General features: G+C 35.7%; 1 protein-coding gene across 3 annotated transcripts in view; it reads left to right on the top strand.

Moving 5' to 3' along the window:
* The window catches only part of LOC149784325 (gamma-tubulin complex component 5-like), a 238976-nt gene extending 214985 nt beyond the window's left edge, over nt 1-23991 (top strand). For all 3 annotated transcript variants that reach the window (XM_089932364.1, XM_089932365.1, XM_089932366.1), the window contains 3 exons: nt 10124-10338; nt 14657-14757; nt 20892-23991. In XM_089932364.1, coding sequence (XP_089788490.1) covers nt 10124-10338; nt 14657-14757; nt 20892-20950 — 375 coding nt within the window. In that variant the 3' untranslated portion in view covers nt 20951-23991. The remainder of the gene's footprint in view (nt 1-10123; nt 10339-14656; nt 14758-20891) is intronic.
* Nucleotides 23992-27819: the final 3828 nt, after the last annotated feature.

The raw sequence follows: 27819 nt of genomic DNA on the forward strand, positions 1-27819 counted from the left end.
ACTAGAACATGTACATGAAGTAATCTGACTGAAATTAGATCTCCTCTGTCCTATGTGAAGATCTGACAGTGACAGCTTAAGGGTCGTGTTCTATTGACCTATGTTATTACCATAATCACTAATTTTATCAACCACTCATGAAGTCTTCACATCTTCATCATTTAGGAGACTGAGCATTACAGCTTAGCAGCATCGGTATTTGCCAAATGTTTTGATTCACTTTCAAATTTTTTAAAGCTGCATCTCCATTGGCAAATAAAAGGTCACCAGTAAGTGTCCTCTAAGCTGTCTTTGTTGCATCATCACATGTAGGAAAGTGGAGATCTGATTTTAATCAGATTGGTACATGAGGACACTTGTCATTTTACACAATACACAACAAAAAGAAATGGTAGCTGAAATATTTATTCTTCAATTATATAACTTATTTATCCATCTATTTACAACTTTTGTATATATTGGGAGCAACTCTGTGTCACACAATCAGCAAGTTAGAAGCATCTGACTAACTTATAAGCATACAACAAAATATATGATGCATATAGACTAAGGAAAAATATGGTATAGTATGGTACAACTGGCTAAGGAGCTGTGATGTCTAGCACTAGGGCATCATGGCACAGACATGTAGCATGATGTCCCACCCAGTCACATTATCCTGATGCCAGGTCTACCAGTCCTAACACTAACATTTAAATGCTGAGTGCCTAGTGAGGTAGCTGTTATTACCATTTTTGTAAGTCATTGTTATGACTTGACAGAAGTTTGAACCCGTGACCTCCCTCTAACCATTAGGCCACTAGAGCAGTGTTGACCCTAACCCTTGTATCTACATCCACATTTGTGATCTCACAAATCATAAATACATGTACATGTACCTAGATCGTAGCAACAGGCTCATGGAAGCAAATGTGATTTTAAAAACTGAATGCTCAGGATAATTGACATGTTAGGACTTCAGTTACATGTATAACATAAACATGTACAAAAATGACAAATGCTCAATCTGAAATTCTATAAACATCAGTAAATGGCATCCATAAATGGCAAACTTTCAACTCTGAACATGTACTGTGGTAATTTAAACTGCTAGAACAAAGTTAACATAAATAACAATAGAACCAGTAAACCTTTTTTCTTTCAGCATTTTAGATCTTGGCAATTTTAAGGGATTCATCATGTCTAAATTTAAAGTAAGCTCTTTTTAATACTGGCAAATAGAACTGATAAGCACTATTAAAATTAGGAACTATATGAGAGGGGCCCCGAGTGGCCGAGTGGTCTAAAGCACTCTTCGTTATGGATCACTGTCATCTCACCTCTGTCTGCGTGGGTTCGAGTCTCAGATTCAGCCAATGTGGGTATATGAGAAAGCTTGCCAGTAGTTTCTCATGGGTCGGTGGTTCTTTCTGGAGTTTTCCCGGATTCTTCCTCCACCATTAATACTGGCCACCATGTATAGCCTATTGTGTGCTGAATATGGCGTTAAACCCCACAACAACAACTATATGAGATAACCCCTTAGACACACATACTTAAATCCTGAACATAATCAGTCAGTGCTCTAAACATGGTTACCAGTGTTGTAAGTAATGTTTCATGTTGTGATACCAAATTTGTCTCCACATTTCAGGAGAAGTTATTGAGATACTAAAATATATGTCAAATATTGTAAACATGAATCCCCTCACCAATTGGATTAGTAGTACAATCAGAGTAAAACCATACAGACTTTGCTGAGATGTATACACATACCAATTTTTATCATAACATCAATTGCTGTTTGATCTGTCATCTGTTGTCCAACATCCATTTATTCATTAGCACAAGTTTGTTATTGCTACTCCTCCTTAACTACTATGAAGATTTACACACAAACTTATCTTATGATCTAGTTGGTCCTAGATGAAAATAGTCTCCTTCAACCAGTAAGGTCATCGCTATGGTCATCTTGAAAATCTTGTTACTTCTACTCCTGATAGGATGGTCATATCAACATGGGTTTTTCACTAAAAGACTAGAAATGGTGCCAATCTGGTGTCTGCATCACTTGCTAAATCTTGTTTCAGTTTTTCAAATGCGTTCTTGTGTCTATCAGTCCATTCCCATGGTTGGATTTGCTTGATTAGGGCAATAATAAACCATCCCACATAATTTGTGATGCCTCAAAAACTGAATAGTTCTGAAATATTTGATTGAATGCTGCTCTTTCTTTGGATCTTTTACCTCAATTATTTTTCATATACTTCTACCATTGTTTGAAGCTTTTGTGGATCTAAGGGTATTGATTTTGTATTGGTGATTGCAGATCAAAGGTTTATTCTTTGTCTGAGCTCTCATATGTAGTACCATTGTCTCAGTGTCATTCGGCCTTATTTACTTTTTTTCTGTATCGAGTCTTGATCTTCAAATTTATTGAAAATATATTTTCTTCTTGCAGAAATTGTTTCTTTATTACTGGGCACTACCTATCTTTGTGTGAATACTTGCCACAGCAATTTCTGTATGTTCGGTTTCTGTCTTCTTTTTTATTGCTTGCTTTCTCTGTGAAATATGGCGTGTTTCTGTGATGACTCAGACCTTTCCTTTGTGATGATATTGGCATTCATGCTTAGATTTTTCAGTTTCTGTTGCTTATGTCTCAGAGTTCATGTCACGAATATCTTGCCTGATTCATTTCTTCAGAAAAGCATGATGTCTAAGACATGTTTACAAAACAACCTTGAATTACATGTGTCTCTATCTCTATTGGCATCAGCAAATTCACACATTGTAGAGAGCTGACAGCTTTGAGTGAAAATCATCAGTTAACTGTCCATTTTGTTGCTTTTCTTGGCAAACTTTATAGATTTTAAATTTGTAGTTCTTTGGTGCAAAGTAGTTTCTCATTTTTTCTATGACAGTTAGGTAGTCATTGCTGATATCTTGGAGGATTTTGAAAATACCATTTACTTACTCTCTGGCATAATGCAAAAGCAGTGCATACTGATATTTTGTGTCTTTGATTTCCATTGTGATCAAACAGAAGGTAAAGCTGTTTTACCTGCTTCTTCCATTGGACATCAGGTGCATTTTTGTGGACAGAGAATGGGTGAATATTAGGCAGACTTTCTGCCATTATCAGACATGAAGACTTTTACTGCAAGTGTACAACATGGTAGTAGGTCTGTATTACCTAACAACTTGCTTACCTCCTACCGCAGAACAACTTGATAACTGCCTGCATTCATTGCTTGACAAACATGCCCCAGCTACCAAGTACAGAGTATCAATTCAAAAGTGCTCTCCATGGTATAGCAGTGTTAGGGACCAGCTTCGCACTGCTAAAAGAGACCACCATAAAGCTGAGAGGCTTTGGCTTTCCACCAGACTCACTATTCATAAGCAACTCTATGAAGCCGCTAAGAAGAATGTCACAAATATAGTCAATGCAGCGAAATCAGCCCACTATACTACTAAGATCATGGAAAGTTCCAGCTGTAAAGAGCTCTTTGAGATTACTAACAAGCTCATGTCAAGGAACAAATCTACACCACTTCCAACTACCTTCTTTCCAGTCGACCTTCCGGACATGTTTGCAGTCGACCTTCCGGACATGTTTACAAATTTCTTCCTGACAAAGTACAAACCATTAGAGATAAGCTTGACACCACAATTTCAATTGACTCGTCATCACCAGACAGTTGTGATACGGAATTTGAGTGGCAACCATTAGCAGCATTTGAACCTGTCTCTATGGATTTCATGCGTACAATCCTGATGCAGATTGCACCAAAGTCATGTGAACTTGATCCAATTCCAACATCACTGCTGCTTGAGTGCTTAGATCCAGTATTGCCTTCACTAACTGATGTTATTAATACCTCTCTCTCATCGGGGGAATTCCCATCAATTTTCAAAACTGCCATTGTAAAGCCTCTGCTGAAGAAACCAACACTAGACCATAACGATTTAAAGAACTACCGCCCAGTTTCTAATCTCCCATTCATATTAAACATCTTAAAAAAGGTTGTTCTATCCCAGCTTGTATCTCATCTAAATTCAAACAGTCTTTTTAGCAATGTACAATCTGCATATCGCCCTTGCCACAGTACTGAAACTACTCTTCTAAAAGTAGTTAATGACATTCTGTCTGCGTTGGATAGCGGAAAGATTACAGTCCTCACCCTCCTTGATTTGTCTGCATCATTTGACACAATAGACCATGATATATTCACCGTCTCCAGCATGTATTTGGCATTCATGATAGAGCCTTACTGTGGTTCAAGTCCTACTTGGTCAACAGGACACAAATTGTATCTGCAAATGGAATACACTCCAGCCCAGTTGATCTATGTTGTGGTGTTCCACAGAGGTCTGTTCTTGGACCTGTTCTCTTCATTCAGTATACTCAATTGCTCTCAAGTGTCATAGATCATCCAGTGTCTCACCAATTGTATGCTGATGACACCCAAATATACAAATATAGCCATCCAACTAAAGTTGATGCTACCATCCAAGGCGTAGAGAGGTGCATTTCTGATGTGAAATCATTGATGACATGTAACAAGCTGCAGATGAATGATGATAAAACTGAGGCCATTCTGATCACAACAAAATGACTTTCTCAATCACATCCTTTACCACAAACAATAAATATCAGCAACACCAACATTAAATTCACACACAATCAGTACGAAACCTAGGTGTTACTCTGGACAGTACTCTCACATTGCACCAACATGTCATGAACATTTGCAAGGCTGCATATCTTGAGACGCATCAGTTCAATTTGCAAATATCTTTCAGTTGATGCCACTAAAACACTTATGTGTTCATTAGTACTTTCAAGACTGGACTATTGTAACTCAATTCTGTCTGGTTCATCTCAATATCTGCTCCAGAAACTTCAAAAAGTTCAAAACACAGCTGCTCTGTACCCTACACTGGCTATCCATTCGATCCAAAATCAAACACAAAATTTGTTCTCTTTGCTACGTCTTACTGTCGAACTCTGGTCCAACATACCTATCCGACCTCACCCATGTGTACACACCAGCAAGGTACTTATGCTCCTCTTCTGACAATCCTATACTCATTACTCCCACTATGAAAACGAAGTCATATGGACAGCGTTCTTTTGCATACCAGGGCCCAGCAATGTGGAATGAATTGCCCACTGAACTTAGACAAAAAGACAGTGATCACATTCAATAGGGCTCTCAAAGCTCACTTATTTCGACTGCAAAAACAAATAATGTTTCCTACCTTTAATATTCTCAGAATGTTTTTTTAATGTTTTCTAATTTCACGGTGTTTTTTATCTTATATGTGTTGTCTAATGTTGTAAAGCGCTTAGAGCTTCTGAAGATTAGGCGCTATACAAAGTCCTCATTATTATTATTATTATTATTAATCCTCTGAGTAGAATGATTCAACTATCCAGATTCTTGCTACAAGTGTGCAACATGGTAGTAGTTCTGTATTACTCCTCTGAGTAGAAGGATTCAACTATCCAGAATCTTACTACAAGTGTACAACATGGTAGTAGGTCTGTATTAATTCTCTGAGTAGAATGATGCAACTATCCACATTCTTATAAGTGTACAACATGGTAGTAGGTCTGTATTACTCCTCCATGTAGAATGATACCACTATCCAGATTCTTACTACAAGTGTACAACATGGTAGTAGGTCTGTATTAATTCTGAGTAGAATGATGCAACTATCCACATTCTTACAAGTGTACAACCTGGTAATATGTCTGTATTACTCCTCCAAGTAGAATGATGCAACTATCCACATTCTTACAAGTGTACAACATGGTAGTAGGTCTGTATTACTCCTCTGAGGAGAATGATGCACCTGTCACGGAATGGTGTAAATGTTGTTCATTAAATACATGTACTCGGGTTTCGTTTCTTTTCGCTGTACAACAATACCCGATAGTGATTATATATATGGTCTATGTATTTCGAAATCGTGAGTACGATTCGTCCTATGCGACACGTGCAAGGTGCCTTCGATAAGGCAAAACGAAAATTCTAAAGGTATAAATACGTTACTGCATGTAAAGGACCTTGACAATACTAATGGTTTTGTCAGCAAGCAGCCTGCTAAAAGGATTCGCACAACTCCAGCTGTAGGGCTGTTTTTGATGGTAGGAATATCCGGGGTGTTGTCTGAGAGTAGGAATATCCGGAGTGTCCGGTGTTGTCAGAGTGTAGAAACGTCTGTGTGTCCGGAGCGTTTAAGGTACCGGAGTGTCTAATGTCTAGCATCCGGAGTGTCTAATGTCAAGAGTGACTAAGGTGACCCAGCTGTAGAGCTGTCAAAGGACCAGGGGGTCCGGAGGGTCTAATATTTCAAGTGTCCGGAGTGTCTATTGTTCAAGTGATCATAGTATTCCGAGGGTCCGGAGTCTATAGCAGTTGTGAAATTGATTCGGAGGAGCTGTGGAGCGGATATGGTGCATGGGTAACGGAGTGCATCTCCACACATGTATTTTGTTAGCTGTATGCTAATTTTGGGTTAGTAAGACCCAGTGTATTATTCAGGACTGGAAGGATAGATTGTATATCCGTCCTTGTGTTTAGTGACATAATTTCGCTACCTGAGGGAATACATTTTGTACTATGTGTAAAGACTTGCATCGTTTACTATTTGAGTGAACTATATTCATCTTTCCATTATTGAATCATTTGTGAAATCATTTATCCTGTGTTTTAGGGTTACTGAACTAATTTATTTGTATATTTTTTCCATCTTTGAAACTGTGCGTTTTTATGTTAAATAGATCCAATATTTGGATTATAAATACGCACACATCTTCATAATCCACTACTCATATAAATCGCCACATTAAACTATATATGTGTCATCAAAACGTGTTCTGTTGTTAATCCGAAATATCCCACCCGGTTATCTTGTTACAGCACCTATCCAGATTCCTACTACAAGTGTACAACATGGTAGTAGGTCTGTATTAATCCTCTTGAGTAGAATGATACCACTATCCAGATTCTTACTACAAGTGTACAGCATGGTAGTAGGTCTGTATTACTCCTCAGAAATGAACACAATAATGAAAACTAAAGTTGTTAATTTGATTTAATTTTATAGATGACCACATGTACATCTCTGGGTCTTTCTGCCTCTGAATTCAATCACTGTAAATATCAGTACATTTTCCCACCCAGCCGCCAGTCAAAGCCTTTGAACTGGCCGCCCAGCTATTGTATCATTTTCTTTTTGATGTACTCTTATAATGGCAACATGAATGTACATCAAGGGGTCTTTCAGTCATTGAATTCTGTCATTGTAGATATCAGCACAGCTAATTGATCAACACATTTTCCCACAAAGCAGGTGGCTGAAGCAGGACTGGCAAGTCTTTGAATTTTGCAGCACACCTATTACATGCGTACAGAGGACTCCCGCTTCAGTGATTTTCTGCGTCCCAGATCAAAAATCGGCATCCAAATACGCATAATTAAGCATTTCCAAGATCTCTGAGCACTGTAATTGAACCGGTTACTATATACACTGAAATACACTGATAAACCAAAATAAAGCAAAACACAGTGTTGAATGTTGGATTTATTAGACTGAATCTTAGATTCCCAAAGACTATGATGCATTCTAATGAGACAGGAGAAAACATTTTTTTAATAGAAAAGTGTTGACTTCTCTGTGAAAGTACTTGTGTGATTAATACTAAGTTGAGTTGTTAACCATTTGTGTTTTCATTGATAAGTTCCAAGAAATCCAACTGGTAACAGTGATGTGCCTGAGTCACATTATATATACCACAGCCTGTTTATGATGAAATCTCCTGGGAAGTGTTTCTCAATGATCAGGTTTGGATTTTTTAGCAGTATTTATCACAGCTCATACATTAATTTTTCATTTCATTTTTCATTTGTTTGAATAATAATTAAAAGCAAACTAAACTTTGATTTAAATTTATATGAATTATTTTCTCTTTACTTGATTGGACAGGTATGATAATCGAAATACATACACAGAATGAAAGTGAACATTAGTACATGCAAGAGTCAGATTGAGTGTAACAAACCAGGATATGTGATGAATGACGACAATGACAACTCAGGAAATCGTTTTTGCAAAGAGAAACAATATTTGGCAAAATGTAATATTTACATTTAACTATATACATAAGGTATCATATTTCAATGAATGAATAATTTGAGCAAACAGATGAATTACTTAATCCATTAGTATTCAAGTTTCTGTTCCTCTTGAATGTTACACAAGGTGGTTAAATAAACCTAACCAAAAACAATAAAATATAGCACATTATGATGAAATCTCTGGTTTATATTTGTTTTTAGCAGTAATTGTCACAGCTGATACACTGATTAGTCCATTAGTCCTTGGTGTAACAACAATTGCCTGACCGTCTGTAGAAATTATGTATTTTGTGTTTATATCAATGGGGCATCTAAAGCGTTTGAGCAAGTGTGTGTGTTATTGCTCTGTCATTCTTATCCAGTCTAATTTTGTTGATACAATTGTTGGTGACTGTCAGCAAGCAGGAAGGAATTCTCCAGTGCATACTAGATCATTAATCAGATTTCTGAATGTGTCAGTTGTACAAATTCTGTGAGCATTTTTGTCTTCCGGTCAATTTGTCTGTTTAAAAACATGGTTCATAAACTCACAATTATTCTTTTTCACATGATACCTATCAAATAGATATGTAATGAGTTATTGACTTTTAGTTTAATATGTCTTTAGTTTTTCCCAAAAGTTATTAAGAAATTCCAGCACAACGATGTTGCAAAGCTTCACATTTATTGTTAAAGCAATTACTGTCATGAGTGACAACTAGTCCATCTTCCCCATAATTTCTTTCAAGACAGTGTCGTAGTCAGTCACAGTAACTGCTTCATCTGTCAATATATGCCTAACATTCTCTTGTAAATGGCGGGGCCCCGAGTGGCCGAAAGCGCTTTCCGTTACGGATCACTGCCATCTCACCTCTGTCTGCGTGGGTTCAAGTCTCGGATTCAGCAAATGTGGGTCTATGAGAAAGCTTGCCAGTAGCTTCGCATGGGTCAGTGGTTCTTTCCAAGGTTTTCCCAGGTTCTTCCTCCACCATTAATACTGGCCGCCATGTTTAGCCTGTCGTGTGCTGAAAAATGGCATTAAACCCTACAACAGCAACAACTCTTGTAAATGGCATGTGCACAGAATGTGTGTTGATTCGGGCAGAACTCAAATCACATGTACATCATATGAAATTGACTCGGCTAATAAATCCAGTCTATCACAAGCAGTAAAGCAGAATTGAGTTGGATTGACAGAAACACAAAATCCTTCCATTCCAGATCAATGGGAGAAAAAAAAAATTTCATTGTGCATTCATTCACATATAAATTTCAATATTAAGTAAATGAAAATAGAACTTTTTAAAAACTAATTTCAAGCATGCAACAAAGTTCAAAGGTTGCGCAACAGTGTTATGTGTGCATTAATATTGTGACTGTTTATTGATGAATCTATGGTTGTATATTTATTTTGGAATACAGCATACATTGTTACTTTGTTTATTGTCGTGTATTTTTTATATTTTTAAGCCTTAGGTAGGACAACAAAATGAGCATATAATAAAAGGATTACTGCATTTATATGGAAAATGGGAATGTTTTTAATACTTATTTTTCACTCCCCAGCTCGTGCAGTATTACTATGAAAAACATTTTCATATTTTCCCATTCAAATGCAGTAACCTTTAAATATACCTGAGAAACATTTTCATATACATTTTTTAAGTAAATCTAATATTTTCCTAAATTTTTCACATAAGGTTCCTATATTTCAATATTTATTACCTAAAAAATGGCCTAATAGTCTATAGAAAATTTTGTTGCATTAACTGAAAACATGCTGTTGATCATGAAAACATGTTCATTATATTGACGAGTAAGGACTTCACATTTCCTGAGGCATCAATATCATAAACATGCCAAATCCTCACAATGTTGCCAAGAATTCTTGCCAGAAACTTACGCTGCTCTGCTAGTTTAATTATTACATATCACTGTTGCAGGCTTTGTGGCAGCTTGAAGACCTTCCTGTTATGTTATTCTTAGATAAATTTCAGTATTGAATTTTTCAGATACTTCATAGTACTGGGCTGGAATTTGTTTGTGACCTTGGAAAAGCTGTTGACCTTGATCAGTTAATAATGGTCCATAACAACTATGTCAGAAAGATTCATGAGCGCTGTCTTCTACACAAGAAAGTTGGATTTTTAAAGGAGGCAGTAATGAAAGTTTTGAATTTGTCTCTCCATTTCCAGAGAAAATGGGACCAAGGCATTGATGAAGTCATGTAAGTATGGTCCACACCAGTTAATACAAATGTTGGTTGTCTAGAAACCACAGTATTTGTACAGTATATGCTTTAGTTTTGACAAGGACTCAGCTTCTTTGATGTTGACTTCCAATTTGATTTGTATATTGTGCAAGTAGACATTTCAGAAGCTGGTGTTTTTCTTTTTTTTGTATTTAGCCTTGTAATTTGAAACCATTTGGTATAGAAATATTCTATCTCAAAAAAATAAACTGATATTCCTTGATTCAAAATAAAGCTTTCTGAATTGCCTGAATTACCTCACCACCTGATCTGAATTTAATATTGTGTGTGTCATGAACCTCCCAATCTGTCAATTGTTAACCTAATCAACAGTTAGTTTTAGTCAAAGGATGAGTTGCAAAGGTAAGTCAAATGAATGACTTCAAATGTTGCTGATGCCTGTGAGTGATTAGTAAATAGTTTGAAACAATTAGTTTTGTTGTATTGAAACTTGATTCACCTGTTGACACTATTTTACAAAGATGTTTTTCCATCTCCAAACTTTTTCAGTTGTTTAATATTTACATCAATACTGCTTGCATTTCTATTGTAGAATAAGTTTCATCAGAAAGTTTAAACCAGAAATGACCTACCTTAATACCCTTCTCCAGATGCATTGAAAATACATTTTAATTGCTGAGATCAAGCAGAATAGGAGTAATTTTGCATCTACAAGGTTGTACAAAACTAAACATCAGCACACACACACACAACAGTGCCCAAAATTGTTTAAATGAAAATTGACTCACTTTATTGAAAATTGCTTGCTTCTTTCATTTGCTTAAGTCAAGTAGATTTTTGATAATGAAATTTGGGTTTAAAAAAATGAGATTAAAAACAAAAATTGCTAAAATGGTATGGCAATCTAATGAGTCATTTATGTACACCGCTGCCTCGATAACTCGCGCCCGGATAGCTCGTGATCCCGCTTATAATGCAGTGTTTGTCTTGGCTCCCAATTTTTTCCAGAGAAAATGCATTTAAAATATCTTTAAAAAATGCTGAACAAGAAAAAATTACGATAAGAATTGATAAATTAAACCTTGATACATTGCTCATTTTATCATCGTAAATGGTGATTAATGCCTGTAAAATTATAATCCATATTTTGAAATTTGCAAGTTCTAAAGAAGAATTAATTTCGAAAACGCTTAATTACGCGTATTTGGACACAATTTTTGATCTTTGACGCAGAACATCACTGAGGCGGGAGTCCTCTGTACTTATGTAATAGGTGCGCGGGAAAATTCAAAGATGTGCCGGTCCTGTTTCAACCACCTGCTTTGTGGGAAAATGTGTTGATCAATTAACTGTGCTGATATTTTACAATGACAGAATTCAGTGACTGAAAGACTCTTTGATGTACTGTTGCCATTTTATAAGAGTACATTAAAAAAAAAAAAAGAACATGATGCAACAGCTAGGCGACTAGTTCAAAGGCTTTGACTGGTGGCCGAGTGAGAAAATGTACTGATATTTAGTGATTGAATTCAGAGGCAGAAAGACCCAGTTTTAAAATCCTAGCGAGACCTGTTTAAAGATATCATATATTATGTAAGTTTTTATGATAACAGTTGTCATTATACTGTAAATAAACAGTCTGGTGAAATAGCGATCGTTGAAAACTTCTGGTAAATGCTAACAGGTGGCAACAGAGAATGAAATAAACACGAGTAAAACATCTTCCTGTGTGAAAGTCACGTTCTAATCCTTTAATCCATTTCAGTGTAAACATTATAATCACAACATATTCTGTTCATTGAAAACATGAAAAGAGTCAATCGACCGTCACATCGAAATCTGTGAGTACTTCTGTGAGAACCTAATTACATGTACATGTTGGCTTTGTTTTGATCAACAACTTGGGGAAGTGTTTGTTGCATGAAAAAAAAATTGATTACAAGAGACCTCAGGTGCTGTATTAAGGGTCTTGGAGCTGCCTTTGACGTAAAGCAAAACAGTAACAGAGACAACGACGATGATAGTGACTTCGAATGTTTCAGTGAAACTGATGTCATTAATGCCGAGGCTGTTTGGGAGAAATTCGTACAGACTCATGGTCCTGAGATGGGCATTTCTCTTGATGATATGGAGGAGTGGATTTGTGCTGACAATGATTGCCCCACAGCCGAATACATGTCAGATGAAACTATAATTATTTCTATAGCAAACAAATTTTTGCAGCATTAGACGATTCTAACTAGAGTAACACAAGTGTTGAAAGTGATGCAGACGCAGATGTTGCACACCCAACCCTCTGCACAGGAAGCAATCAAATATTTTGATATTGCCATAAGGTGGCTGGGGACCCAAAATGTTGACTACGTAAAGCTCATGCAGTTGAGAAATCTGAGGGATTTTGCTCGGCGGCAGAGAAACCAAGGAGTAACACACAAACAAAAAAAATTAACTGATTTTTTCAAAAAATGAATTGATATTTGTCAAGCGTGGCACAAACGGCAAGTATTAACTTGTTCTAATTTACGTTGTTTTAAATTTGTAGACCAATTAAATATGTTAGTACCGATTAACCCTCATTTTTTTTTTTGTTTTCCATTTTACTTCTATCACATTCAAATCTATCTATCTATCGTTCGATCGACACTGTTTCTCGAAAAGAGTCGATCTTTTGTATATAAAAAAACATCTAATTTGGATCAAACAATAAAACTAGAATGTATCCAATTCAACATAAAAATTAGTGACGTAGTACACAATGTGTGAAGTGGTACACATGTTAAGCGAATGGAAACCACGTGGAATAATGTTTTCGATGATCGCCTCAATATACTGTAATTTATCCTGAAATTAATGTTGTCCTATGAGAAGATAATAAAGTACACCGTTATAAAGAAATATTTATTAACAGTTAATCTCAGAACGATTATATAGTGAGTATTCAACTGTATAATCTGCCTACCCCTCCCCCGCTTATTTTTCTATTATGTCGTCAATCACTTTATTGGTTTTGGGCTTATTTTATAGGTCCCTCGATAACTCGCGCCTCACTTATAGTGCGGTCGATGTTTCTGGACCCCGATGTGCGCGAGTTACCGAGGTAGTTGTTGTATGCATATAAACAAGCCTGAGTTGAGCAGATACTGTATAAGAATGATATGCTTTCCTTATGCTTATGAATAATGATGAAGTAGTTATTGCAAGTGAACAAACATGACATTATAAATAATTCACTCGCCAGGACTTAAGTAAATAGCAGAACATTTGAACATTTTGGATGGTTTTAATTTGTAGTGCAAGTGATTCTTGGTAAAATTGGTTTTTCACTGGAAGTTCAGTTGCCTAGTAATCATTATGAACCATATACATATCCTGTATTGACACTCCCCTATCTTTCAAAATTCATGTGCTTTGCAGTATGGCATAGTTTGATCTGTTTGACACATTTTAAAATTGATGCACTTACCATAGTTTTGGTCCTCGTTATGTATACATTGTGTTCACACTTTTGGCACATCTCTGTAGTATGCACCGCTCCGGTGGCCTAGTGGTTAGAGCGTCCACCTCTGATGCAGGAAGTCGTGGGTTCTATCCCCGGCCGAGTCATACCAAACACTTACAAAAATGGCACTAACAGCTGCCTCGCTTGGTACTCAGCATTGAGAGGTTAGTGTTAGGACTGGTCAGCCTGGTGTCAGGATAATGTGACTGGATGGGACATGTTTCATGTCTGCGGCATGATGCCCCAATGCTAGACATCACTAGAAACTGTCACACTGCAGACATCAAAGTGATATGACTGAAAAATTGTTAAAGCTACGTAAAAAATCAAAATCACACACACTGTAGATTGCATATGAGCTATAAATAGGTGTTGACAGTGTTTAAAGTTAATCATTGTAAGAGGTAATTTCCCAATGGCTGGTTCAGTCAGGTGGATTCTATTGACAAATGAGTTTAGATATAATTTGAGAGCAAATCATTTGCTTTATATATTAATTAGAATTACAAAGTGCTTTTTGACTCTTGACTGAAATATTAATCTGGGACTATTGTGAATTTATTCAAAGGCATTCTGGACAATGCAATTGCGATATATCAGAACTGTTGGCACATTATTAGTACATTGAAAGACCTGATAATGATTCAGAACCTTTTAGACTTGTGTAGAACTTTATTCAGATTATTTTGGATTTATAATAATGTAAGTTCCTCTTAACTTGTCATTTTATAGGTTAGAGAATTACATTAATTTTTCTAGTTGTTTTTTTTTTTTTTTTTGCATTATGTTCAGCTTCCACAGTATTTAAAACGATATATTTTCTGTTTCTTCTAGGTTGAAGACAATCCAGGACATGGAATCAGAATTTACGCGTTGTATTCAGTTCCTGTCATCATTTCTTAGTAATATAATTAAAAGAGGATCCTTTCCACACTGTAAGTGAAATATAGGAGAAATGTGACAACTCACACATCAGTGACTCAAATACATTTTTGAATCATTCACTCTGTTACAGTGTTAAGCATTCTACAAAACCTCTAAGCAAAAATATATATTTAATTTTTTATTTGTTTCATGGCACAGCACACAGGTTATTTAGTATTGAGGCATTTGGAGTAAAGTGCCTTGATGTAGGAAACACCATGGTAACTGACCTGGGTAGACATGCTGGTTGGATTTGAACCTACATCATTTCAAGTCCAGCATCCTAACCACTGTGTCACCACAGCCTCCATTAGCTCTTTGTTGCATCTCATAACATGCAGTAGAGTGCATTATACATTGCTTCATACTTAGACCAGGGGTCATGCTAACACGCAAAGTGGGTGACTAAGACACGTAAAAAAGTTAAAGCTTTGCCTTTTTCTGTTAGGAAATTGAAAACAACTTTGCCCTGTGACATTTTAGATGTACATGGGGTGACCGCAGCTTTTGATATGTTCCCAGCTATTACTGGTGTTGTGTTCTAACTCAAGGCAAAATGTAGGCATTAGGCCATCAAATAGCTGGTGTTGATTTCACTTGCACCGACAAACTCTTTGCACATTCACAAGCATGTGTTTTGATAACTGATTAACCATTAATCCTTTCCAGTGTAAGCTGTAGCAGAGATGTGTTAGATATGTCTCTGGTTATAGCAACTTTCACTAGCCACTTTTCTGCAAGTTGATGATTATTTGATGATAAAAATCATACAAATTATTTTCAAAACTTAAACATTAGTACATAAATAGCAATTAAGAATAGACTCAGTGACCTGAATATTATAACTCCCACGTGTGCATTATTTTCTTAATGCAATCAGTTTGAAACCATAAGTAAACCTGTAAGGGAGAAATTACCTAATGGCAGACATCACTGTTTCTGGGAAGTACCACTATATTGGGATGTCTGTTTTCATGAACATTTAGGAAAATACATTAAAGAAGATATTCAGTTCATAGAAAGCAAGCTCCAAATATTATGTTATTGAAGATTTGGCATAAAAGTGCAATTATGTAGACCCTAAACAAATGGGATAATGCTCTGTTGTGGAAATCAAGAAGCACTGTAAGGTCAGTTGTTTTCGCTCATTTTTATAAAAATATGAAAAAAGCAGCAAGGCAAATACTATTTTACCAATGCCTGACATTACTAATACTTCTACCATTTTAGGGGGCCCTGAGTGGCTGAGTGGTCTAAAGCGCTCTTCGTTATGGATCACTGCCATCTCACCTCTGTCTGCGTCGGTTCGAGTCTAAGATTCAGCCAATGTGGGTATGTGAGAAAGCTTGCCAGTAGCTTATCGTGGGTCGGTGGTTCTTTCCGGGGTTTTCCCGGGTTCTTCCTCCACCATTAATACTGGCCGCCATATATAGCCTATCGTGTGCTGAAAAATGGCGTTAAACCCACAACAGCAGCAACAAAACAACTACCATTTTATAGTGAACTTTCATAAAGAAACACATTTTTTTTACTAACTTGTAATTACAGTACTTTAATCTAGTTACCCCTATCAGTTAATATTCAATACCATGTATAGCTTACAGTGCTCTAAAGTCATGTGACCAAAATACATTGCATATGAATATGATCATTTTTATACGCGTACACATTATTATATACATAGAACAGAGTTTCTATTTGAAAATAAAATATTGTAGATATGCAAATTGAAAAATAGAGGGCATAATTCAGATAAGAGAATGAAAACACACATGCACACACACACACACACACACACACACACACACATATATATATATATATTGCTTGAGTGCCACTTCTCCCTGTTCAGTTATTACCTCCTATGTTCTGTCCAAAAGGAGAAGTCTCTTCTCCCTAAAATTCAAGTCTAGCTTTCCCCCGACTATATATTCTTTGCACTCAAGGAAATACTTTGACTGGGAATATTATATACTGTAAAATTATTTTTGGTGGATATTTAAATTCATAGTTTTTGAGAAAAGACATTTTAGTTGTTACTTCAGTACATGACTGTGAATGTAGGCCGAGTTGTTTTTGAAGATGACATATTTATTTGTAAGGAATTTGATGCTTGTTGAAGCCATGAAATTTGCAAAACTTTGTACAACATTGGAGAAAAAAGGAGTTTACTAATATCTTTTATACCACAGATTATATGTAATTGTATATTAATGTGGCATTGCACATTCCTAGACTTCACAGTGTACATTAGGTTTCTAATGTGCCATCTGATGCATATAACTTTTAAGGAGGGTAATTGTATTCCCATTTGCAATCATGGTTGTCATGTATGTAATGTAATAATGACTTTAGCAGTGTGTGCTCAACTAATGTCTTTTAATTTATTTTAATAAAACAGTAATGCACCAGCATTTGTTATTGCATTGCTTTTCCTGGCACCATTCCACAGTCCAGCAACATTACTCTAATTAGTAATTGTGTGTTTAGAATATTAAAAAAAACATGATTCCAGTCTGAAATCTTTGTCTACTTCAGCAATAGCAATATCTTTCCTTTTTATCCTTGACCTTTGTGCACCCAACATTTTATCACTTTAGATGACTTTTAGCATTTCTGCAGTCAGTTGAATCCTTTTCCTATGCTTTATTTGTTTATTTTTCCCCAGTCCTTGCTTTATATTATACCATCTTGTTTATTTTTGCCAGTCCTTGCTTTATATTTGTGCATTTTGTTGATTATTGCCAGTATAGTGGTGTTTCTCGTTTCATCCCCCTAGTAGTTACCTTTGTCCTTTCCTACCTTCTTGTTTTACCACTCCGGTGGCCTAGTGGTTAGAGCGTCTGCCTCAGATGCGGAAGGTCGTGGGTTCGATCCCTGGCTGAGACATACCAAAGACTTATAAAAAGGGTACTAACAGCTGCCTCGCTTGGCACTCAGCATATAAGTGTCAGAAGAGGAGTGTAAGTCTTTAGATAGGCTGTACACATGTGAGGTTGGATATACTGGACTGGAGGCAGTCAACAAAATACAGGAAACAGATTTTGTGTTTGATTATGAAGGTTACGGAGAAAGGGGGAGGTGTGCTCAGTTCTTCATACTCTAAGGATGATCTGATCAGCTGTGTTTTTGAAGTTTCTTTAGTAGATACTGACACAAACGAGACAGAAGTGAATTACAATAGTTGTCTTTAAAGTACTAAGGAACACAGAAGTGTTTTAGTGGCATCAACCAATTGAAAATTAGGAATGAAGCTGATGTGTGGCCAGGTTGTTAAAGTCCTCCATGGATGCGGAAAGGTAGCAGGTTTTAACCCCAGCTCAGTCATACTAAAGACTTGAAAAATGGTACCACCAGCTGCCCTGCTAGGTGCTCAGCATTAAGAGGTTAGTGTTAGGACTGGTCAGCCTGCTATCAGGATATGGGACATGATGCTACATGTCTGTGGCATGATGCCATAGTGCTAGACATCACTATAAACTGCCAAACTGCAGACATTGTAGCAATATGACTGAAATTTTTTTAAAGCTACATTAAAAGCCCAAATCAAAAACACACACACCAGATATGCAGCCTTGCATATGTTCATTACATGTTGGTGTTATAAGAAAGTACTGTTGAGTGACACCTAGATTTTGTATTGTTGATATTGCTGATACTTATTCTTTGATGTAAAGGATGTGAATGAGAAAGTATTAGTGTGGTGATCAGATGGCATCAGTTTTATCATCATTACCACCTGGACAATATTCTGCAATTTTTCATTTTTCTCTTCTGTGCCACCTTTGGATTCCTTGACAACAGGGACAAATCTGCTAATGATCCCATCTCAACATTTTACCAACTTAAACATCAAGTTCAGAATATATGTGAACAGGGTCTGTGTCTCCAGAATTTGCCTTGAAAATCATCTGAGTGGTATATTGTTTGCTCACAGAATTGGATCCCAGAAATTTCCTTGCCATTTGGTCTCCATGTAGCAGTGGATCTCATTTTCCTGGACCACATTTTTTTGAGACTGTTGGAAATGATTCCAGTGTTGTGGCTTATGGCCCATTCAGGATTGTGTATTACGGATCATTCTCCAGGAGGTAAAAGATATAGTGATTGCATTCAAATCATGGGTGGATATGTCTCAAATGAGTGTTCACATTCTATCGATCTGACAGTGTCACATCAGCAGACAACGAGAGAATGAATCTCCAGAACTTGCCTTCTGGTTTGAACTTTTTTTTCAGGATGTGTCATTCACAGTCAAAACTTGCACATTCTGGGCAAATCAATATCTTTGTGGCCTGGTTGTCTCTGCAAATCTAGCTGACTCAGACTGAATGGGCTATTCGTACTTGGTATTGAGACAAATCTACACTTGATGAGGTCAACCAGATGCAAATCTTGTTTGTGACAAGGTGGAATACAAAAGCTGTCCATCTTTGTCTATCCAGTTCCAGACTGGTCAGTCTGGAAGCAAATGCCTTCACTCCAACTCTATAATCCCCAAGATCTTAGAGAAAGCAAGGGATCAGAGTTCTTCTATCTGGTTATACCCCTCAACTGGAAAAAAAATCATGGATAAACAATCTAGCAAATATGGCAGTAGAAATTTAAAAGAAAACTTGGGGTCTCTCAACTGAAGGGAAGCAACAACAAATACAGGTGTTTCTTCCAAATCCGGCATTGTTGAACATGCATACCTAGCTCATATTAAACAACTTCTTAGGTGAAAAGTTCTCAGAATAAGTGTAGAGAGAATTGCTTGGGCAAGAAGGTCCTGCCATATTGAAAGCAAAGAGGAGAGTTTTTTTTGGTGGGACAAGCAGAAACACATTAGATCATAAAATCCTTGATAATATAGACAGCTAATTTCTTCCTTGAGCTCTCTGAAGATAAAAAGTTGTTTGTGATCACAATAAAAGCTGTTGTTCCAGTATCCAACAGGTGTTTACAAAAATTGGCAGAATATTATACTTTCAGGATTAAAATTAGTAGTTTGTCATTTATAACTAAGTATAAAAAGAAATGTTGTGAGAGAATATCATGTCCAGTGTTACAGTTAGGGATCAGAAGTTCTTTATACAATATTAGATATTTTTTGCATTGAGTTTTGGTAAGAAAATACTTCTTGTAAAACTGGGTTTTAGTTGTAAATTTGTTTATCCTATAATTCATTCTGAAACATTTGCCACATTTGAAATTCTTAAATATTTTGGAAGCAAGTTTGATATCTTGAGTGGAGCAAAGATTGATTGTTGCTATTGCCATGTTAAAGTGCCTGAAACAGTTGTCATTCATATGTTATCACATGTATTGTACATTATTTAATGGCATTTCATATGTAATTCAATCCATTACTCACAAATTATTTGGATTTTTTCTTACATTAATGAAAAATACATGTCAGTATGCCTTCTTTGGAAACACTTCCATATTTAATTACCTTGAATAGAGAAACACATTGCCTTTAGACCCCCCACAGCTGAATTATAATTTAAATTGATGAAAAAGACTTGTGATTCTGTAGACTCTAAATTAAAGCTTTATCTGTAAAGTGGAAGATCTTGGATTACTTCAGCTGTGGACAAAATACTTTGCACATTATGAATTATTGACAACTTTATTTATTGTAAATTATGTCAAATCATCATGATGCATTGTTTGGGAGATACTTTGGTATAGGTTGTCTTCTTAAACACTACATATGCCCCTTTAGTGACATTCTCCTGTTAAATTATGTGAGATATATCAGACCCACTTGAGCTTCATGTTCAGCTTGGTATATGGGTTTTAATTATCATGAGGAGTTTGATTATGAGTTATATTTTATCTATAATAATGACATGATCTGGCATCAGATTGGTCATCTGGCATCAGATTGGTCAGATTTCTTAACAGCTTTTAAATATAACTTGGTATGTAAACTTGTATGCTAAAGACTTTGAATAAAATGTTTTAAATAAGAAGACCAGTTTGCATAAACAAAATTTTAAGATTTCTTGTTGTATGCTAGGAAAACTAAGCAAGAATTATGTATTATCTGGTTATTTCAAGTTGGTCATACAGGTGGGTTATATTAGGCCCATGATGCCATAATGTTCATATGTCATTTTTGTTTCACACTTTTCAACAAGCTTAATTTTCTTTTCAGTGGAGTCCTTGGCCTTTTCATTAGTGACATCTACAGAGCATTTGACATCATTTAATTGACATCCATGTTGAGACAATACATAAAAGAGTGGATAGCTGTGGACTTCTAAAATCAGTTGAAGACTTCTCCTGACTGGTGCATTTCAATGCAGTTGATTTATGCAGATAGAGTCTTATATGAAGAACAAACCGTTCATGACAAAAGTGATAAAGATGTACAAAAACTTGGTTATCACCCTTGCCTGACTACTGTACATGTTTATCAACACCACACTTACCCAAGAACTGTGCATGTGTATTAGCACTAGTTTTAGATTTGAAAGAAATGAAAACAAGAAACAAATGAAAATAACAGAGTGATTCATCTGTAAGAATAATGTGTATGAGAAGAAAATAGAGGCAGAGATTGAGACAGAGAGAACAAAGTTGATGAAATGATTATTAGTGGATAAGTTGACTATGTTTTTGAAAGGCAGATAAATGTGTGTTGACAATGTATGCACATGTAGGGACTATATTCTTGTTTACTGTCAGTATCCAATCAGCCAGTGCCTAATACCTTTCATTTGTTCACTTTATGATTACAATACCAGTTTTTGTATATTCATATGATGTGACCATACATAAATGAGAAAAAAAATCATATTTTGTACAGGCACTGTGGTATTTTTACTTATTACTCTATGTTTTTATTTGTCATTTTTTACTTGGTGAAATCTTTTATACCCCCAACTGCTACCATGACCATTCTCAAAACCAAGGCAAACATTTCTATGAGAAAAATTTAAACACATCTACCCTCTAAGTAAAGTAAGGACTCATTCAGCTACAACATGTCAAGTAATGGCCCTGGATTCAGATGCAAAACCCTTATATTAATCAACTTTTCCATTTTCTGCCGGTCCGCACTTTCTATAACCAGCATAGCTAAACAGACCTTTGGAATAATTCAGTATCATTGGCTAGGTGAAATACATTGTACATAAACATATACATTTTTAAAATACCTCTTTAAATTCATAACCATTAATGACAGTTACAGCCCTTTACTATCGGGGGGGGGGGGCAGCTGAGTGGTCTTAAACACTCCCCTTTAAAGATCCCTCACATCTCACCTCAGTCTGCCTGGATTCAGATCTCACTTCAGCCAACATGAGTATATGAGAAAGCTTGCCAGTAGCTCCCTGTGGGTTTTGGGTTCTTCCTCTACCAAATTTACTGCATGTCATGTGCTGAGAAATGGTGTTAAACTCACAAAACAAACTATTTTGGATTATAATAATAGTTACCATTATGACTCGGGAATAATTAACATATCTTGATGCACTTTGATTTAAGACAGACCAATATGTACATAGATCTCATCTACTTCATTTTGTGTAGTTATTGGCCTGATTGATCAATGTCATACCTTCACTTTAATAGTCAATTTTATTCGGCATTGCTCACGAACCATTTGAAGTACATGTATTCTGATATGCCTTTGGTATGAACACCTGTCTTCTAAATGTTGATATGAGTATTGGATGTTTCATCTACACTATCTTATAGCTGTGGATGTACCTTTAGAAGTTGTATCAACACTGTCTTGTAGATGTACCTGTAGATTCTGAAGTTGTACCAACACTGTTGTGTAGATGTACCAGTAGAAGTTGTATCAACACCGTGTTGTAGATGTACCCTTAGAAGTTGCATCAGCACCATCTTGTAGATGTACATTTAGAAGCTGTATCAACACTGCCTTGTAGATGTACCTTTAGAAGTTTTATCAACACTGACTTTTAGATGTAAAGGTTTCAGTAACAAAGTCCTGTAGATATGGATGTGCCTTTTAGAGACTTCATCAACATGGTTTTACAGGTGTGCTTTTAGAGGCTTCAACACTGCTACAGGTGTGCCTTTTAGAACTTTCATTAATACTTTCTTGTGGCTGTACCATTATTTGTTATTGAGATATTCTTCAAATGTTTCATCAACACTGTCTTGTATATGCAGAGCTGACTTTCAGAGGTTTTGTAAATACTGTCTTGGTCCATATCTGTGTGCAGAACTGGCTGAGTTATCTGAGACTCTCGCCTTTACAGATCACAGACGTATCACCTCTGTTCACACGAGTTTGAGTCTCAGGCTAAGTCATTGTAGTTATATCAGAGAAAGCTTGTCAGTAGCTTCTCTTCCTGTGTTCTTCATCCATCAAATATACTGGCTGCCATGTATGCCTATCATATGCCGAAAAATGGCATAAAACCTATACCAACCAACCACACTTCTTTCAGTCCCAGAATCAATAGGTTTCTTTTTTTTTCAAGAAGAACTTACCTATAAGGTTTTGCATGGCAGGTACTTTAGATTGAAATTAATTATTCGTGCAGAAAAAGAAAAGTTAAGAGATGGACATGTTCATACAATTTACTAATCTACCATAAGCAAGGTAATTGCTAATTACCTAAAATAAACCCATGCATCTTTCCAACATTTTGGTATGCAAGTAATAATTTTCTTTGTGTTATATATAGTTTTTCTTTATTGTATGATTGGTTAAGTGATGTAACAAGAAAAGAGCTGTCATTACTAAACAATTTTCCCTTTTTATTTGTTTCAGTACTCGCAAACATTCATCTTTTGCCAAGTTCGTCCATGCAGAATCCCTTGACAGTCTTGTAATTTTGTTAGAAATGGATTATCATTCACAAAACTAACTTTATGTAGGGCTCTGCCACTATTATTAGGATAGAGAACTTTATACTGTATTCATGTAATTTTTTCTACACCATAGAAATAATTATTAATTTCAGTGTACAACAAATTATAGTAAAATAAATAATTATCATTTTGTGGTAATGACCATGTATGAAAAATAAAGGGATCATACCTGGACATGGTCTACAGAACACACGACACTCAACAACCTAACATACAAAACTTATGTACAAATCCGGTCTCAGTCTCAAATAATGGTACAGCCAAATCAAGAATCTGTTGTTATGAGAGAGAGAGAGATTAATCTTTATTGTTCAGTTACCTGTCAGTTGTGTTATTCCTTATGTAAACACTACAAGGGCACTTATATTCCATTGGCAATTAAAACCTGAATAAATAAATTGTTTTGGTTGTAATTATGAGATCCATTGTCACTGTGCCATATGGATATGCAGATGTAATATACATGCTAATTAAATACGCTTGACCTTTAGCTTGGTCTTTTCCAGTAAATACTGGATTGAAGACCAGATTCTCCACAACAGATCAAATTAAGGAGGCTCTACATTGGGAAATGAGGCTAACCATGGGTTATTGAAAATGTGTATGACAAGCCCATTGGCTCAAGAACAGTATTAATCTACTGATACTTGTGCTGAAGCCAAGTTGAAAAAAATGTGTATCAAAAAATATTTTTATATTATAAACACGTTATTTTCAAGGATTTAATTTGTGACCCAACACTGGACAAATGCACAAAACAGATGCAAAATAATTATGTACTGAAAAATTCATTCATAGTTTCACAAGTTTTCCAGCTCAAAACCTCAAACCATTCACATTTTTTGTCACTAGAAAGACTTTCCAATGGAGCTTCATTGTCATTATGCAGTAGTCCTCTTGACCATTTATTGCATTTGAAATACCAGTAACATTGAAACTACTGGTTATCATGTCCTTTCTCTTCTTTAACTCTTCACTGGCTTAAAAAAATCCAGTCAATCGTCTGCTGCTTTGAAGGGGCTGGAATTTTTTCAGTTGCCTCCTCACCAGCGTCCCTGGTTATAATATTTTTGGAAGCCTGGTCCTTCATGTACGTTGACCATTTTTTCCACAGCTGTCCCTTGAAAGGTTTATTTAGATATACATCCAGTGGCTGCAGTTTACTTGTACATCCACCAAGGACTACTACCATTGTTGTTCATGTTCTTTTCATGGAGTTTTTAACTCCATCAGTCAAATGGCCACAGAATGAATCCAACACTAGGAGAGAAGTTGCTTGCTCCATGTGCGCTTTCCAAACTTCGTCAATATAATCCAACATTAGGTGTTCATCCATCCATGCTTTTTGTTGAACTTTCACTTCAACTCCCTTTGGGATATTTACATTTTTTAAGTTTCTTTTAGCCCAAAAGATTATCGTGGGTGACAACAAGTCACCAGATGCCAGGCATGTCAATACCCAAGTTAAATGGTGCTTGTCACTGCTGTTACCTCTAATATGCACCTTTCTCGTCCCGACTTTTATCAATTATCTTAGCAGCAGACCTTTTTGCTGAAACGTCATTTTTGAAAAATAAAGCTTCCCACAAAATGAAAAATATAAGTGTAATAACGCCAAACTGATGCCTCTAACTTTACTGAGAGTTTCTCTGATTGGGTTAGTTTTTTTGTTACTTTATTTTTGTTGTTAGTGTTTTTTTTTAAAGTATGCACGTTTTGTTTAGGATGTTTTATTGAAGTCACACCCTCTCTGCTACTATAATTAGATCATTATTACATCAACCAATTATTTTATCAAGAATTACAGAATATCTTGTTCTGGGATCATGTAAATTTATTGGTATAAATCCATGCATCTGTCTAATTCATCTACAGATGGTGCTTCTTCAATATCGGTTATAAAATTAATAACATCTTCGCCACCTTAATTTAATAACTCATTTAATATCTCTGATCATCAGTGGATGGTGCAACTAAATACAACTTATCCCATTTTAACAATCTCATTATTAGATTAAGCAGTAATTGAGTTTTACCTGATCCGGATGGACCGATTATTATCATTCTAATGGAATTCGGTAATCATATGTTTTACTGGCTCTTGTTTTCGTGTCGCTGAGAAATCATTGACATCCATGTTGTAGAAATATAATAAATAATATGGATTTATATTGCGTTCGATGTAGAGCATCCACATCCGCAAGTGGATTAACAACAATAATAAAAAATAAAAAGTGTGCACTTACAGGTAAATGTGTAAAATATGGTACAAATAAATATAAATTTATTTCTAATAATAAAATTGATGGTGATATTGGTACTTCATTAGGAAAATTACCATGAACTCCATGGACTAAATACCCAGGAGAAAAACATTTTCCTGGATATAATTAGTGTGGTCCTGGAACCAGACTTGATATCCGACTTGACGAGCGAGATCAACCAAGATCGGGAGAGTATCCATTAAATGGACAATTCATCAAGCATGTCACATTTATGATGTAACTTATAAAAGTAAAGATTTACAACAACAACATATGGCAGATGTGAAGTTGATTCGTGCATTAAATTCTATATATATAAAAAATCTTTAAGAGAATCATTAGCTAATTGGTTGGTAAGATCTGCAATGAAAGATAAACTAATATTAGGAGCCGGTAATTAATCATCCAATTATTACAATAATGGAATCGATTTATTATAGCCCAAGAGGATGTTGGAGGGGTAGAACAGTGATTAGTAAACTTGCTAATGCAGCAAATGTTACACATTCTGTTGCTGCAAAATGGTTAGCACAACAGGCAATATGGCAAATTTATCTACCACTATCTAAAAAAATTCAGCATGCACGTTTTGATGTCATCACTCCTACTGAAGTTCATCAAGCAGATATTTTATTTTTACCACATGATACTATTAAAATTGGAAAACGTCAATTAACATACAATACACGTTGACATTAAAAGTAGATATAAGGAAGCAGAGCCGTTATCAACTAAAACAGCAGCTGAAGTTTCTTCTGCTTTTGAACGAATTTATCAACAAGGACTCTTACGATGGCCACAACTATTACAGGTTGTTCCTGGCAAACAAATTCTTGGTGCAGTATCATCTCTGATATTAGATGAGGACATGCTGCATATCATCATGATCAGGCAATTGTTGAACGATTTAATTGAACACTTGCTGAGCGGTTATTTGGATATCAATATGCAAAGGAAATAATTCAAAAAAATGCTAGATCTCATGAATGGGTTGCAAGATAACCAAGTATGATAAATGCGTTAAAGAATGTACTTACTTGAACAACTTCTATGAAACCCATTAATGCAATTACAAGAAAAACACATACCAATACAATGACATGAATTTTAAAAACAACCAATTTTAGGTAATGTGATGTCGGTTATTTATGTGAACCTGGTGAACTTGAAGACAGTAAAAAAGAGTGACTGGTCCTATTTGGAGTATTACAACACATAAAATTTATAATGTGGTAAGATCCACAGGTATACCTGCAAACTGCAGATTAGATTTAACTGCTCCTCAATGTGAATTTTATACAAGCAATTACAAGTAATTCCTGAAGACACAATTACCACCGTGCATTCACTTTTGTAAACTAGCACCTCGACATCAACTACATTCAAGATAGGGTATCATCACATTTTTATGTGTATGACCGAAATTACTATTATTTCTGTCTACAGTAAATTGTCTTGGATTATTATTTGAATACTGCCACAACATTACTGTTACAGCTTGCACAATGATAATTTTTCTTTTTCAATGTCATGATAAATTCAGCATTGAGTTCAAAGTTGCGCATATTTTTTGTCACACTGTTTATAACTGATTTTTTTCTTACTACATGTATATCATTGTCAATAACATCGCTATTACCAGTAGTTTCTGTGAAGTCTATGACAAATCTCCGCAGCTGAGATATTCTTCTGACTCAGAAATGGTTAATCCTTGTGATGAATGAATCGTCATTGGTTATCCTAGCATCCATGGAGTTTTGTCCATATTCAGCTCAATCTCAACAATATTGACAGGAACTAAGACAAAATCATTTAATACAAGATTTTGTTTTTCTGATAATCCTGGTATATCAACGTTGATATTCTGACATTGCTTATCAACCAGTTGATCACACAATGGTATGGATGGAATTTAAAATTTTTTTTTATGTAACATAAATAACACTGGTCAACAGTGAAATC

This window comes from Sinohyriopsis cumingii, chromosome 14 (assembly GCF_028554795.1).
Source record: "Sinohyriopsis cumingii isolate HCF-2022 chromosome 14, ASM2855479v2, whole genome shotgun sequence".
NCBI lineage: Eukaryota > Metazoa > Mollusca > Bivalvia > Unionida > Unionidae > Sinohyriopsis > Sinohyriopsis cumingii.